The sequence below is a fragment of the Ips typographus genome, linkage group LG11, assembly GCF_016097725.1.
Source record: "Ips typographus isolate SLU linkage group LG11, UJ_Ityp_2.0, whole genome shotgun sequence".
Taxonomy (NCBI): domain Eukaryota; kingdom Metazoa; phylum Arthropoda; class Insecta; order Coleoptera; family Curculionidae; genus Ips; species Ips typographus.
In genome coordinates, this window is record NC_138432.1 from 713329 (window position 1) to 729525 (window position 16197).

The 16197-nt window shown below is 39.8% G+C and overlaps 1 protein-coding gene and 1 long non-coding RNA gene across 2 annotated transcripts in view; one reads left to right on the forward strand and one right to left on the reverse strand.

The window, feature by feature from the left end:
- LOC145735592 (uncharacterized) overlaps positions 1-16197 on the reverse strand; it is a 79251-nt gene that overhangs the window by 47663 nt on the left and 15391 nt on the right. The window lies entirely within an intron of this gene.
- LOC145735299 (uncharacterized) lies at positions 5567-8933 on the forward strand. Its single transcript, XM_081989147.1, has 2 exons — positions 5567-5955; positions 6559-8933. The coding sequence occupies exons 1-2, from the start codon at positions 5601-5603 to the stop codon at positions 8931-8933; spliced, it is 2730 nt and encodes a 909-aa protein (XP_081845273.1). The 5' UTR covers positions 5567-5600.

Below are 16197 nucleotides of genomic sequence, written 5' to 3' on the forward strand. Positions count from 1 at the left end.
ATCTAATCAACGATTTGAGGTTCTAGCTATGGATCTCTTTGGCCCGTTACCCGAGACAGCTGAAGGAGATCGATGGATTTTCATAATCGAAGATGTGGCCACGCGTTGGGTAGAATTGTTCTCACTAAAGTCTGCCACTGCAGAGGCATGTGCGAAAACTTTAATTGACGAGGTGATCTTGAGATATGGTGTGCCACGACGAGTTGTCAGCGATAATGGCACTCAGTTTGTCTCAGCTGTGATGCAGCAAACAGCTCATTGCTTAGGCTTTGACCAAAGCCTAATACCTGCTTACCATCCAGAGTCGAATCCTGTAGAGCGGCGTAACAGGGACTTGAAAACACAAATTGCCATATTTGTCCAAACAGAACACACCAAATGGAACCAAGTACTACCTATGGTGCGATTTGCCCTAAACACTGCCGTTTGTCAAACGACTGGATATACCCCTTCCTACTTGACCTTTGGACGAAAATTAAGATCGCCGGATGATGTCCATAGAGATATGAGGAGTATTGTGACGTCAGAGAATTTTGTGTCCGAAGTTACCCCACACCTACAAGCCATGTCAAAAGTATTACGGCAAGCACGAGAGCGTCAAGAATTAAACCTAGACAGAAATAAGGCCTATATTGGTCAGCATCGAAGAGACGAAACATTTAAGGAAGGAGACGAAGTTTTAGTGGATGTCCACGCCTTGAGCCAAGCGAGGAATTGCTATACATCCAAATTTGCACCGCGACGCGATGGACCCTACCTTATCGTGAAACAATGTAGTCCAACTACATTCCAAATTGCGAGTATGGATGAGCCGGAAATTGTATTGGGGAAGTACCATGCATCAAGCTTAAGGAAGTTTACCCAACCCGAAGAACCCAATCCTAAGCCATTAAAACCAATACGAGGACGAGGCCGACCTAAACTAGACCGACACAGAGAACCACCTGAAATTGAGACTAGAAGAGTTGAAATGACAGAAGACTCAAACCACCTTACAGAGCGAGAATATGAGGCGGAAGGAGAGATAGACCGAACAAGAAACCAGAGAGAGGAGAATATATGTGAAGGAGAAAGTAGGAAAGGCACCCGGAAAAGGAAGAAAGCTACTAGGTGTCCCTGTTGTCCAAATGAAGTTTCCTCTTGCAACACAGACGAGGACGTAACTTGTGTTGCAAAGGGGGAGTATGTAACAGACCGACCGCCCCGTTGGGAAGAGGAGAAGAGTGACAGTGACAGTGACAGTGAGAGAGAGAGAGAGAACGAGAAGTGAGTGACTAGAATGTGGTTAGATTAGATGACTAAGCTTTTTTTGGATTCTGTGAAAAATAATATAATAATTTTCGAGTTAAGACCTGTGTGTGCTTTTCCTTGTCCAGAACTACTAATTGCTTCTTACCGAACCCCTTAAACCAGTCGAGGGTGATAAACCCCAGGCTACAGTACAAATTTACTCGTTTCCAATTTTCCATAGTTCTTTTTGGACTGCAATTTTCTTGATTTAATTGGAGACAAAAATCTTTAAATGCTCCTTCATTTTGTGAAAACTGTTTTTTATACTGCAGGTACATTTTCAATTGGAGAAGACTGGTCCTTGCTTTCTTGTCTGCTACAAAGTTTAATGTAACAGTCTGTATCATACTTATTTATTCCAAAACGTGCTTACATTTAAAATAACCTGGATAAGCAAAATTTTTATTTATTTTTAGCAAGGGTTATTAGACCAAGCAAAAGCACTGGATTAAAATAAAATAAATAAAAACTGCAACAAATATGTTATATAATTTATTTTGAACTTAATTGAAACTTTATTTTATTTATGTTTTCATATTTTATTTAATGCTGGATATTAAACAAAAATTTTATTCTACTACTAACATTAAATCACAAAAACTTATAAAACTCACCAGCCACTGCAATACCTAGTAATTCGGGTATTTCTTGGATTCCACCAGGGAAAATATAAAGTCCAGTTAAATTGACACATTTTTTTTCTACATCAGATAGTTCCGCATTATTCCGAATTTTTGCTTTTATGTGGGATTTCCATTCAATGAAGGCCTAAAATTTCATAGTCTATTTTACTAATAGGCTCTATAATATAAATGAATCAGACAGATACAATACAATACAGGTACATGTGAAATTGCAATAAAGTCTTAACTACGATGTAAATTATATACCTTTTTCCATTGTTCACCAGTTTTTTGGGTACCTCCAATAGAATTTATAGCCTTTGCAGCTTTTTCCCAAGATTGTCTTTTTAAATCTGGGGTACCTTTTCCCCACTTTAAAACCTCAGAACTTTCTACCTCAGTTAGAAGTTGAATATATTGCTGTCTTGCGGCTTTCTTAGACATATCTAAAATTGACTTAAAAATTAAGTTTGGTACTTTATCCTAATTTTGAATTAAGTACTTACCGTTGCCGGAAAAAAAATCTGTAAAGTTGGTTTTCGTTAGTATTTTAAAAGGTGGGGTCAACGGGTTTAACATGAAATTAGAGGAAATTAACTGTAAAAAACTTGTATTAAGGGAAACTACTACAGCGTTATTATGCACTTTTTATAAGCGGGAACTTAGTCGACTGTCAACAGTGTCAACCTACTTCTTAAAATCTAAGGTTAGAGCGTACTCCTCTCTGCGCGTAGGAGGGCGCTTTTTTTTTTTTTTTTTTTTTTTTTTCTTTCTCCATGGGTCTGTCGGCTGTCAGCTCCAGATAGCACGTAAGCCTAATGGCTTATTGTACTGTCCCCATGTTTGTGGTACTTTAGTTACACCAGTCCATTATCCCTGTTTCCCGTACGAGGTGAAGAAGGTCCTTGCTTGGTGCTCTTTGTATCTCTTTCAGTACTAACTTAGTTTTCCCGAAGATTGTTTGTCGCCTTTGACCAAGTGCTTCACATTCACATATGATGTGTTCAAACGTTTCGATTTCCTCCCCGCATAGTCTGCAGTCCAGGTTATCATCGAATAGTTTCATGGTGAACAGGTGTTGTCTCACAGGTCCATGCCCTGTGAGAAGCGCTGTTAGGTCTTTCAGTTCTTTCCTGCTGTACTTTAGCAGTTCTTGAGCCTTATTTTTATTTGGTCCTGCAATAGCTTGCTTCCTATGCTTATTTCCTGGGTACGTCTTCCAGCGTTCCAGGTGTTTTGTGGAGGGCGCTTAGATTACACACATAATAAAAGTATATGCTACAGTCTCCCCCTTTGCACCACGTCAAACGTCCGCGGATGTGGGGCAACACGAGAATAGTTCAAACACTAGTCTTCGACACAACACGGGCACCTCCTCCTCTTCGTCAAAGTCCTCTTGCGGCGGCCCTCAGTCTCTTGGTGCCTGAGTGGAGTGTCTGGTCGTCTACAAAGCTCTGATTCTGAAGAAGCCAACTCTTCATGGGTATCCTCTTGTATTGGATCTTTGCTGTTAGTACTTAGACTTGCGGGTTGTTGACCAGGTGGTCGCCCTCTTTTTCGTAAAGGTATCATTGGGGTTGGTCTGTTACCTTCAGCTTCCTTGTACGGTGTGAACGCAGACACATGGTACTTCCCCAAGGGAACGTCTGGTCTCTCTTCGGAAGCCACAATGTAAGTGGTTGGGGTCACAACTTTCATTATCTGATATGGTCCATCTCGTTTCGGAGTGAGTTTTGCTGTAAATTTATGGCTGGCATTGGACAAATTATGTGAGGTAATTAAGACCTTGTCGCCAACATCATAACTTTGGTCTCGGCGATTTTGATTCTTCGCTTCAGTCCTGGCATCTTGCGTTTTCTCGTGAGTCTCTCGAGCTTTCTGAAGGGTAGAACTGAGGTTAAGCAAGTAAGGAGTGATTTGACACACGAAATTATCATTTTCAATGATTGCGCGCATGTTACGGGTCACGCCATCGGTAGTTCGCAGTTCTCTTCCAAATGTTAGATATGCTGCAGTGTAGCTGGTGGATTGACACACAGTAGTATTCATGGCAAATCTTACGGCTGCGAGATGTTCTGACCAGGCTGTGTGCTCCTTGGAAGTTAGGATGGCCAGACGGGTTTTCAGGTCGCGGTTCTTTCTTTCGACGAGATTAGCCTCTGGTGTCACTTGCTGCATAAGGGCTCCGACGAACTGTACGCCGTTATCACTGATAACCTTCCTAGGTACACCATACCTTAAAATCACCTCGTCTATCAAGCAACGAGCGCATGCCTCTGCAGTAGCTGCCTTCAAGGGGAAAATCTCCGTCCTCGCTGTATCTTCCACAATAAAAATCCAGCGATAGCCTTCTGTAGTCTCTGGTAGCGGTCCGAAAAGATCGACTGCTATTACTTCAAACCGTCGAGCTTGTACTGGGGTTTGCAACAGACCGGCAGGCTTTAAGTTGGAAGCTTTAAAACGCTGACATTCGATGCATTTACTTACATGTTCGGTTATAGTTTTACGCATTCCAATCCAGAAATATCGTTTTGCGATGCGTTGGAAGGTTCCTTCTATGCCATAGTGTCCAGCGGTGGCTGTGTCATGGTATTCCTGCAAAACCTTAGTTATTTGAGAAGTTGGTATTACTATCTGGGGTTCTTCTTGGTCAACTTCCGGATTATAATGGTAAAGGACGCCATTTGATAAGATATAACCGCGGTCAGCCCACTTCTTAAAATCGACAGAAGTTGAAACAGCTTCTAAACCATCGACAATCTTTTTCAAATCAGGGTCTTATAGTTGTTCAGCTCGTATTTCTGCGGCTGTTCGTGTAGGTAAAGTGACACTAACAAGGTTACTTGTTCCCTCTGTCTCTTCTCTAGGTGGTCGAGACAGGGTATCAGCAATCACGTTCTTTTTACCTGGTATGTAATCAATACGCAGATCATAGGACTGTAGGCTTAATGCCCATCGAGCTAATCGTCCTGTAGGTGTCTTTAGTGACATCAACCATTTCAGCGGTTGATGGTCGCTCTGAACGTAGACTCTAGAGCCTTCAATATAGCCTCTGAACTTACTGACTGCCCAGACAACAGCAAGCGCCTCTCTCTCTGTGGTAGTATAATTTTGTTCCGCAGAAGTGAGTAACCTGGAGGCATACTCCACGGGTCGCTCATCCTCAGCCTTCCCCTGAAGTAGACATGCTCCGAGTGCGTAGTTACTGGCATCTGTCCGTAAAATGTATGGCAACGTTGGATCAGCCTGTCTCAATATAGGGGCGGAGCTTAACAGGGTCTTAAGCTGGTGAAAAGCGTCGGATTGGGCGTGTTGTATCTATGTACATTTTCTAGTTTCAACTGTCATCTGTTAGCTGAAAAATTTTGTTTTGAAAAGTAATGTCAACGTGTAACTATAACCTAAAAAAGGGAGATTATTGGGTTAAGTAAAAAATAGGCACATGTTCTTGATATCTTTTAGGGTTTTAATCCCAATCTAAAGTTTAGTTCTAACACCGAATAAAGTTGAATTCGAGTAAAGGGTGTTATATTTTTTCCCGATCCAGAGTGCAAGAGACAACTCCAAGGGCAAAACGGGTAGTTTTGTTCGAGGGCAACATTAGTGGCGACCGTGACAGGACTCTTGTGACTTTGGTTGGAGTTGGACAGTTTTGTAGTGTATTTTTTGAGCTTTTGGGGACATAGTATGGAGCAGCTAAGGAAGAATAGAAAAATTCTGCGTACTATGTTTACAAAGAGTGCCAATGATTTGGAAGAGCTACTAACTGGTGAAGAGGTGAACTTAGATGTTCGAGTGGCCTTCGACATGTTGAATAATAAAGCTGAGAAGCTAAAAGCTCTCAATGAGGAAATATATGATCTACTGTTGAGCGAAGATACTGAAGAGGACCTCATAATGACGGAGTTAGAAGCATGTGATAACTACATGAAGAGATTCTCCTTATTAAGTTTACGTTACGAATCCCTCATGCAGAAAGATAGAAATGGATACCATGCAGCTTCAGGAAACCCGGAAACCAATAGTGTTGCACCGTTACAAGGTAAACATAAGTTTAAGTTGCCTGTTATTGAATTTAAGACATTTTCCGGTAATATCAAGGAATGGTTACCATTTTGGTCACAATTTCGCAAAGTTCATGAAGACCCTGACATTGATTGCAATGATAAAATTGAATACCTTATTCAGGCTACTGTTCCTGGCAGTAGAGCCAGGTTACTAGTAGAAAGTTTCCCTGCTGTTAAAGAAAATTATCCTAAGATCGTTGAGTCACTAAAATCTCGTTTTGGCAGGGAAGATTTGCAAATAGAGGTGTATATACGTGGTCTGCTGCAGCTTATTATTAACAATGCTACCTCTAGTAATAATATAGACGTATGTTCACTTTATGATGGCCTGGAAACACAAATTCGTGCTTTGGAGACTTTAGGCATTACCACAAGTGGATATTCAGCAGTGTTGTTTCCTTTGATTGAGTCTTGCCTACCTGAGGACTTATTAAGAGTGTGGCAGCGATCGTTTATTAGTAGTAGTATACCATCAGAGCCACCAGATGTTGAAGCAGTCAGTCTCGAGGCCAAACTAAAACATTTGCTACATTTTCTGCGAAATGAGGTTAATAATGAGCAACGCATTGTTCTTGCAGCACAGGGATTTGGTCTACGTAGTGAAACTGTGGACAATTTTCAAGAGACCCCTGTGAAAGCAAACTCCCGTCGACAGCCTAGTGCCAGTGCACTGTTGGTGCAGTCAAACCAGAAGCCAAGTCCACCACAACGAGAACCAAATAAATGTGTATTTTGCAACAGTTGTCATGACAGCCTAAACTGTTTTAAAGCCCAAGGTATGACTTTGGAGAAGAGGAAAGAGTTGTTGTCTTCCATGAGGGCTTGTTTTCGATGCTTGAAGTTGGGTCATCAGTCACGGCAGTGCCATGCCAGGGTTAAATGCATAATTTGTGGAAAGTCACATGTAACCCTTATGTGTTTCAGTCTATCAACAGGTGGAAAAGCAGTGACAGAGCTGAAAGCCGACGAAACTCCCGCGTCGACGTCCAACGATTTTTTGACTTGTACTAATGGGACGGGTTCTCATGTATTTTTGCAGACTTTGAAGGTTAACTTGAATGGTCCACATGGTTCCAAAAGCGTGAGGGTACTTATTGACACTGGTTCACATAACAGTTACATACTAAAAGCCACAGCAGACTCATTAGGATTTTCTATAAAACAGAATTTTAAAATACGCCACTGTTTGTTTGGAGGAGTGTCATCTGAACAGAACCACAATGTTTATGATATTTGTTTAAGTCAAGGAAATTACAAGTGTACTTTAGAAGCTTTATCTCAAAATGTTATTTGTACAGATGTTTTGCCTGTTTTTTATGGACCCTGGATGGACGATTTGAGGCAGAAGGACATTCCCCTCTCTGATTTTAATACTCCAGGCCCCATAGAGGTGTTGATAGGGTCGGATGTAGCTGGGAAGCTGTATACTGGACGTACCCTTAAGCTGACAACCGGTTTAGTTGCTGTGGAAATGCTACTTGGTTGGACCCTGATGGGAAAGGTACCAATTGATAGACCTTTAGGACACACTTTAAGTGCTATAAGTTTACTTATAAATGATGCTTTACTGTCCCAACTATGGGATTTAGATACTTTAGGAATTCGTGACCCTTATGAACAACGCTCTCGAAGAGAACAAGCTTCGGCGGCAGTACAGCTCTTTTTAGAATCTGTTCAAGTTACACCAAGGGGTCGTTATAAAGTAAGGCTTCCCTGGGTAGATGGACATCCGCCATTGCCTTCAAATTATGAGCTGGCACAAAAACGTTTGAAAAACACTTTGACGAAATTAATCACCAGTCAATTGAGGCAACCTTACGATGAAGTTTTCTTGGAATGGATTAAAGCTGGGATCATTGAAGAAGTTAGAGAAAACCAGGTAACTTCATTGGTTCATTATTTACCTCACAGGCCAGTCGTCAAGGAAAATAGCACTACCAGAATTAGACCAGTGTTCGACGCGTCAGCCAAAGACAAACAGGGACCCTCACTGAATCAATGTTTAGAGACTGGCCCCAACTTAATAGAGCTGATACCAGACATACTTCTTCGTTTCCGTCAACATAAAATAGGTGTGTCTGCAGATATAAGAAAAGCATTTCTACAGATTAGTATTCACGAAGCTGACCGAGACTTTCTGCGCTTTTTATGGGTCGATTCTGAAGGGAATGAAATAATTTATCGACACAAACGAGTAGTCTTTGGTATTAGAAGTAGTCCATTTTTGTTGGGGGCTACCTTAGAGTACCATATAAATCAAGGTTTGAAGGAATGTAGTCTTGAGTTTTCCAAACAAACTTTAGAAAGACTTAGTAAGAGCTTTTATGTAGATAATTGTGTTTGTAGTGTTCCAGATGAAGAAAGCTTGATTACTTTTCGACGAGAAGCCACTACATTTTTGGAGAAAGCATTATTTGACTTGAGAGGGTGGGAGTTTTCTCATCAGACGTTACCAGAAAACAGCGAACCCGTGACTGCGTTACTTGGAATGGAGTGGAACACTGACCAGGATACCTTAGGTTTGAATAAATCGCTGTCACACTGTTTTGAACAATTTCTGAATACCCCTGTAACAAAAAGAATAATGCTGTCTGTAGCTCAAAGAATATTTGATCCTATTGGGTTTACTTGTCCTACGACATTGGTTCCCAAACTGCTGTTGCAACTGACATGGGGAATGAAAATAGGTTGGGACGCTGAGGTTACTCCGGATATTTCCAAAGACTTTAAGAACTGGCTGACAGAGTCAAAACATCTTTTGGACATCAAGATTCCTCGTTGGATTCATGCAGGATTGGAAGACGCAGAAGACTGGACGCTGCATACTTTCTGTGATGCAAGTAAAACTGCTTACGCAGCTGTTGTTTTCTTGCGTGGAGTTAAACATGGTAAGGTTTTTGTTACTCTCCTAGCAGCGAAAAGCAGAATCGCTCCAGTGAAAAGAAAAGAATAACTATACCACGATTAGAACTATTAGCAGCGGTGATTGGAGCGAGGTTGTATTCTTCAGTCCAGCAAAGTTTACAGTGTAGTTATGGAAGTTTTTTCTGGACTGACTCCTCTACAGTTTTAGCTTGGATTCGACGACAGGAAGAATGGAACGTATTCGTCACCAATCGAGTCAATGAAATAAAAAATGCAACCCCCTTCGATGCGTGGAGACACGTTCCTGGCCATCTTAATCCTGCAGACCTGCCATCTCGTGGATGTTCGGCCAGTCAACTTAAAAAATCAAATTGGTGGGAGGGCCCAGAATGGCTTTATACAGCATCTGATAATTGGCCTAACCAATGTTCACTAACAAATGAACAAGAAGTTCAACGTGAACGCAAGAAAGGGCTTGTTACCTCATTATTAGCCAATAATGATTGTAGTATGACCGTAGATGATTGGCATATGACTTATTTCTCTAAGTATTGGAAAACCGTCCGAATGATAGCTTGGATATTTAGATTTTCTCATAATGCTCGATTTCCTTCCAGACGATTACAAAGTGTCTTGTCTACTGAAGAATTGAGTAAAGCAGAGACGTTTATATTTAAGCTGCTGCAACAACAGTCATTTAAAGGAAATGAAGAAAAACGACTTGGAAGTTTTGATTATTTTGTGGACAAATCGGGTATCATACGTTTGAAGTCTAGAGTGAGTCAACGCGACGATACTGACCAGTTTCGTTACCCTATTATTTTACCTGCCAAAAACCAGCTGGTTGAAAACTTGATATTTGACCTTCATATTAAATCGTGTCATGTTCGAGCACAGGGTCTATTGGGGATACTTCGAGAAAACTACTGGATCCCGGGCGGTAGGCGAGTTATCAAATCCATAATTTCTAAGTGTGTCGTGTGTAAGAGACATAACGGTAAATCGTACGTCGTGGATTCACCTGCTCTGCCGCGGGACCGTGTTCGCGAGGCTGCTACATTCGAAGTGACCGGTTTAGACTTTGCTGGACCTTTATATTTAAAAAATGGAGAAAAGGCATGGATATGCCTTTTTACTTGTGCTGTATACCGTGCGGTGCATTTGGAACTGTGTACTTCACTGTCGGTTGTTAATTTTCTTCAAGCTCTTCGTAGGTTTATCGCTAGACGAGGACGACCACGGACCATTTACAGTGATAATGGGACTAATTTCGTAGGGACAGAGACACTGTTCAGCAAGCTGGACTGGGATAAAATTACTACGGAAACCAGTATAGAACGTATTACCTGGAAATTCAACCCTCCGTCCGCACCCTGGTGGGGAGGATTTTGGGAAAGGTTAGTGGGAGCTGTTAAACAACTTCTCCGTAAGACTTTAGGACGGGCGTCGTTGAATTACGAGGAGCTAGTCACAGTATTGTGTGATTGCGAAGCAATTGTGAACTCCAGACCGTTGACGTATTTGTCAGATGATCCCGAAGAACTAATACCTCTCACTCCCATGTTCTTTTTGAGAGACCAGGCGAGCAGTAGCGTTTGTGACATTGATGCAATAGATGGTCAGTCACTTTGCAAAAGAGTTGTATATCTCAGGAAAATCCGAGAAGATCTACATCGAAGATTCCGAACTGAGTATTTAGGTCAGTTAAAGTTACTAAACTGGGGAAAACGTACAACAGAACCTAAACTTGGTGATATTGTCCTTATTGGCAATGACAATGAGAAACGCCTCGATTGGACTATGGGACGGATTTGTGAGCTGATGCCTGGCAAAGACGGACAAGTACGTTTGGTCAAAGTGTCTACTAACCGAGGAACCTTTATGCGGCCGATTCAGAGACTTTACCCTTTGGAATGTGTGCAGCAGGTTAAGGTATGTGAACCAAGTTCGTCCGAATGTGTTCCTCAAGTCGTGAAAACCACCTCCAAAAAGAATGGTACAGATGAGGCTGATCCAGAACAAGAAGTTCTGATCCCTAGACCGGCTCCAGTGATGCAGAAGATGACTAGAAGCGGGCGTGTGTCTAAGATGCCCAAAAAATACTTGTAAATTTAAATTTGATTTGTGAGTCACTTGATTGTACTTTTTAAGTGACTCAGGTGGGAGAATGTTGTATCTATGTACATTTTCTAGTTTCAACTGTCATCTGTTAGCTGAAAAATTTTGTTTTGAAAAGTAATGTCAACGTGTAACTATAACCTAAAAAAGGGAGATTATTGGGTTAAGTAAAAAATAGGCACATGTTCTTGATATCTTTTAGGGTTTTAATCCCAATCTAAAGTTTAGTTCTAACACCGAATAAAGTTGAATTCGAGTAAAGGGTGTTATATTTTTTCCCGATCCAGAGTGCAAGAGACAACTCCAAGGGCAAAACGGGTAGTTTTGTTCGAGGGCAACAGGGCGGTTTCCCACGTCCATGTAGCGTTTTTCTTTGTTAAAGCAGATAATGGTTTTGATATTTGGGCAAATCCATCTATAAATCGTCTAAACCAGGAACAAGTCTGCAAAAAGCTCAGCAATTGCTTAATGTTGTTTGGGGCTGGCATATTCATAATAGCAGATACCTTGTCATCATCGGGTTGGATTCCCTGTGGCGAGATTATATGACCTAAATACTTCACAGAAGTACAGCAAAAAGTGCATTTGTCACGGTTCAACTTCAATTTAAATAGATTTAGTCGTGAAAAAACTTTCTGAAGGTCATGCAGATGTTCGTCGAAAGTGGAAGATAGAATTATAAGGTCATCAAGGTAGGTCAAAACAGAAACGTCGATTAACCCAGCCCGAAACCTGTCCATTAGTCTTTGAAAGGTTGTTGGCGCAGTGACTAAACCGAACGGCATTCGTGTGTAACGAAATGTGCCAAATGACGTCACAAAGGCGGTTTTGTCACGATCTGAAAATCTATTCTGATCTTTCAAATCTAAGGTGGTCATATAGTTAGTTCTTTTTGCTTCATGCAACAGGTCGTCAATCCTGGGTAGTGGATATCGATCAGGTCGAGTTATGGCATTCAAACGCCGGTAGTCAACGGTTAGGCGTAATCCTCCATCCTTTTTGGGAACTAACACTACGGGAGCAGCATAAGGTGACTCGCATTCTTCAATGGTTCCATTTTCCAACAGAGTGTCGAGTTCGTGGCGAAGTTGCTTCTTCCTATCAGGGGACATTCGATAAGGAGGCACTGCTATCGGAGTGTCATCGTGCAACACAATAGAATGCTCTGCAAATGGAGTTGGTGGATTACTAGGTTCAAAATTACAACAATTTTTAAGTAATAAATTGTTCAATCGGCCATTTTTTTCTTCTGACAACGTGGTACCTTCATTTTTACGTATTTTTATCTTTGAAAAGTCCACGCTATTAAATACATGCACCCGCAAGTCCTGTTCAGTATTTAGTTGGTATACATTACCAGTACATTCGCCAAAATGAAAGGAATTTGCTGCAATATTGAAAATTATGTTGGCAGCATGAATAAAGTCTACTCCTAACAGAGTACGACTGTTAGTGTGTTCCGGTACTGCCAGTAGTTGAATAGGAACAGTTTTACCATAGAGAGTGATAGCAACTTCAAAGATTAACGCTTCTACTTTCCTTTTGACTCCATCAGCCAGTACCATCTCCAGATCATTGGCCTTGGTATATGGGTTACCATCTCCCAGTAATATTTGTGTTAGTGTACTTCCAGCAACGGTAGTCTGGGCTCCAGTATCCAGGTATGCATAGCCATGATGTCCTTCCACTTCAATTGAAACAATGGGTCGTGAAACACTAGAATGGTCACTAAAAGAACTACAAAGAAATTCAGTAGACCTTACAGAAACATTTGAAGAATTAGATACAGTTTTCTTTGCTGTACATTTAGGACAATTAGTTCGTACAAAACCAGGTGGACCACAACCATAGCAGATTGGATTTTTGTTATTGTAGTCTGGCTTGCCTGTACTGTAGTCTTCTTTCTTACTGCAGTCTGGTTCTTGGTTGCTAGGATGATGATCTTTCAGCTTACTTAGCTTACGGCACTCATCTTTTAAATGTCCCATGTTTCTGCAATACGAACACCGCTTTCTGTCTTTTGATTCTGCTTGCTTACAGTCAACGCGCACATTCAAAATGTCAAAAGTTTCTTCACATAAGCGAGCCTGAGCTAAAAGTTCCTGAAAAGTTTGTACACTAGTACGCGGTATCTTCTCACGGATTCGTTTGTGTAGTAGCCCATAAACCATATCAAGCTGGATTACTTCATTTAATGTCCCACTAGGTAACTGAGCTAAGATAGCACGAACTTTACAAATGAACATGTCCGTTTTTGTGTGTATGTCCTGATCTTGAGAAAAAAGTTCACGGTAAACACGGTAAGGTGGTTTACATGGGCCAAATGTAGACCTAAGTAATGATACAGCTTCGTCCCAGTCATGTAAAGTTGATTTAACACCTTGATACCATGTTTCCGCAAAACCATCAAGAAGCATAGGTAGGCCTTTAAGGGCGTTATCGTTGGTCATTTGAGTACAATCTTTGTAAATTTCAATGGCATCCAAGAATGCATTCACGTCAGCATCTTTTGAACCATCAAATCTAGAGCTACACTTAGTGAAATTACCACTCACTGCTACAGGAGTTGCTACAGGTGGTTGATTTAAAGTTAACCTGCTCATAAGAGCATCAAATCGCTCTGCAGATAATGTGATACTCATGTTTGACTGACTATTGGTCTTAGAGCGTAAATAGTAGGGGCTTCTTGGCTCAATTTTGATATAAGTACTTACAGTTGTTTATCTTGAACGCACATGTAATTTTGCACTCTGCAGCTTCGTGTTTTGTTGCACTAGAGTCCGATTGAAGAAGTCCTACACTTGTAGAAGCAAATTATCGGGGCGAACATTCACAAAAACTGAGTTCGGCGAGTCACAAAAGTGGATTGTTTCTCTACAAGTACAGCTTGATTTTCCAATAAAATCACTGATTTTCCGTGGCCTCGAGTTGGGCGCCAGTGTAACGTTGGTTTTCGTTAGTATTTTAAAAGGTGGGGTCAACGGGTTTAACATGAAATTAGAGGAAATTAACTGTAAAAAACTTGTATTAAGGAAAAACTACTACAGCGTTATTATGCACTTTTTTTTAAGCGGGAACTTAGTCGACTGTCAACACTGTCAACCTACTTCTTAAAATCTAAGGTTAGAGCGTACTCCTCTCTGCGCGTAGGAGGGCGCTTAGTTTACACACATAATAAAAGTATATGCTACAACCTCTTAATATACAAGAACTAAATTTTATTGAAAAGATGGAAATCGATAATGATCAAATTGATTTTAACAAAAGTAATGATAATTTACTGAAAGCAAATTTAAAAAATCTTCGTTTAAATCATTGCAATCCAGAGGAAAGAAAAGCAATTCGTGACCTTTGTTTAGAATATCGTGATATTTTCTACTGCGAAGAAACTCCATTGACGTTTACTAACCAAATAAGACATAAAATAAACCTAACTGATGAGACACCTATCTTTACTAAAACATATCGTTATCCTGAGATTCATAAAGCTGAAGTTAAATCTCAAATCAAAAAAATGTTATCTCAAGGAATAATACAAGATTCTGTTTCTCCATGGTCAAGTCCTATATGGATCGTCCCTAAAAAATTAGATGCATCAGGCAAAAAGAAATGGAGATTAGTCATAGATTATAGGAAACTTAACGAACACACTATCGATGATAAATATCCACTACCAAACATTGCCGATATTTTAAATAAACTAGGCAAATGTCAGTATTTTTCTACATTAGATCTCGCAAATGGTTTTCATCAGATAGAAATGGACACGAATGATATCCAAAAAACTGCTTTTTCAACAGAAAATGGACATTACGAATTCAGACGAATGCCTTTTGGTTTAAAAAATTCTCCTTCCACTTTCCAAAGGGTTATGGACAATATATTACGCGGATTACAAAATGAGGAATGTTTAGTTTATTTAGATGACATTGTAATGTTTAGTACATCTTTACAAGAACATATGAATCGACTAAAACATGTTTTTGAGAGACTTAGAAAAGCAAATTTTAAAGTACAACTTGATAAGTCAGAATTTCTCAGAAAAGAAGTTAATTACTTAGGACATGTTATAACTCCTAACGGTGTTAAACCTAATCCTGATAAAATTAAAGCAATTAAAGACTACCCTATACCAAAAACGCCAAAAGAAATAAAAAGCTTTCTTGGATTAATTGGATATTATCGAAAGTTTATCAAAAACTTTGCTCAAATCATGAAACCATTAACTCGCTGTCTTAAAAAAGATTCCAAAGTAGTACATGACTCAGATTTCATAACATCATTTAATACTTGTAAAAATATTCTTATCAATGCCCCAGTGTTACAGTATCCTGATTTTAACAAGCCGTTTATCTTAACGACAGATGCTTCGAATCTAGCTCTCGGTGCAGTTTTATCGCAAGGTAATATAGGATCAGACAAACCTATAGCTTTTGCTTCTCGTACTTTAAATGAAAACGAATCACGTTATAGTACTATCGAAAAAGAATTACTAGCCGTAGTATGGGCATGTAAATACTTTAGACCGTATCTATTTGGTAGAAAATTTACAATTTATACAGACCATAGACCTTTGATATGGTTGTTCAGATTAAAAGAACCAAACAGTAAATTAGTTAGATGGAGTTTAAAGCTGGAAGAATTCGATTATCATATAGTGTATAAACAAGGCAAACTAAATGTGAATTCAGATGCATTATCGCGAATGCCGTTAAATGCTTTAGAAAATGAATCACTTTTTAATAATCCAGGTGATATTGATGAAGATCAACAAGAAGCCCTTGAATATTTACAAAAAATAGGCGCTACTCTTGACTCCAGTGAAACTACCACTACTCAAGATATTCCAATTGAAGACCCAGTAATAACATCATTACGAGAATATACAGAACAGGCTTTATCTCATTTAAATGACGATACTTCAGAACAATCAAAAGTTCGAATAATATCGGACGTACAAATTAAACCACCTAATATAGATAAAAATGATGATAATACTCAACATTCTAATATCAATGAAACTACCAATGACGGAATTAAAATTCTTGATGAAATGATAAATAATAAAACCAATCAAATTTTAGTTTTTCCAAATGCACATCCTAAAATTGATGTTAAGCAAGAAAATTATCAACAACATAAAATCTTAACGGTACAAATTCCAAGATATAACAATGAAGAATTAATCTTGCAATTCTTAAAAGACTATACCATTCATAACAAAACGTATTGCA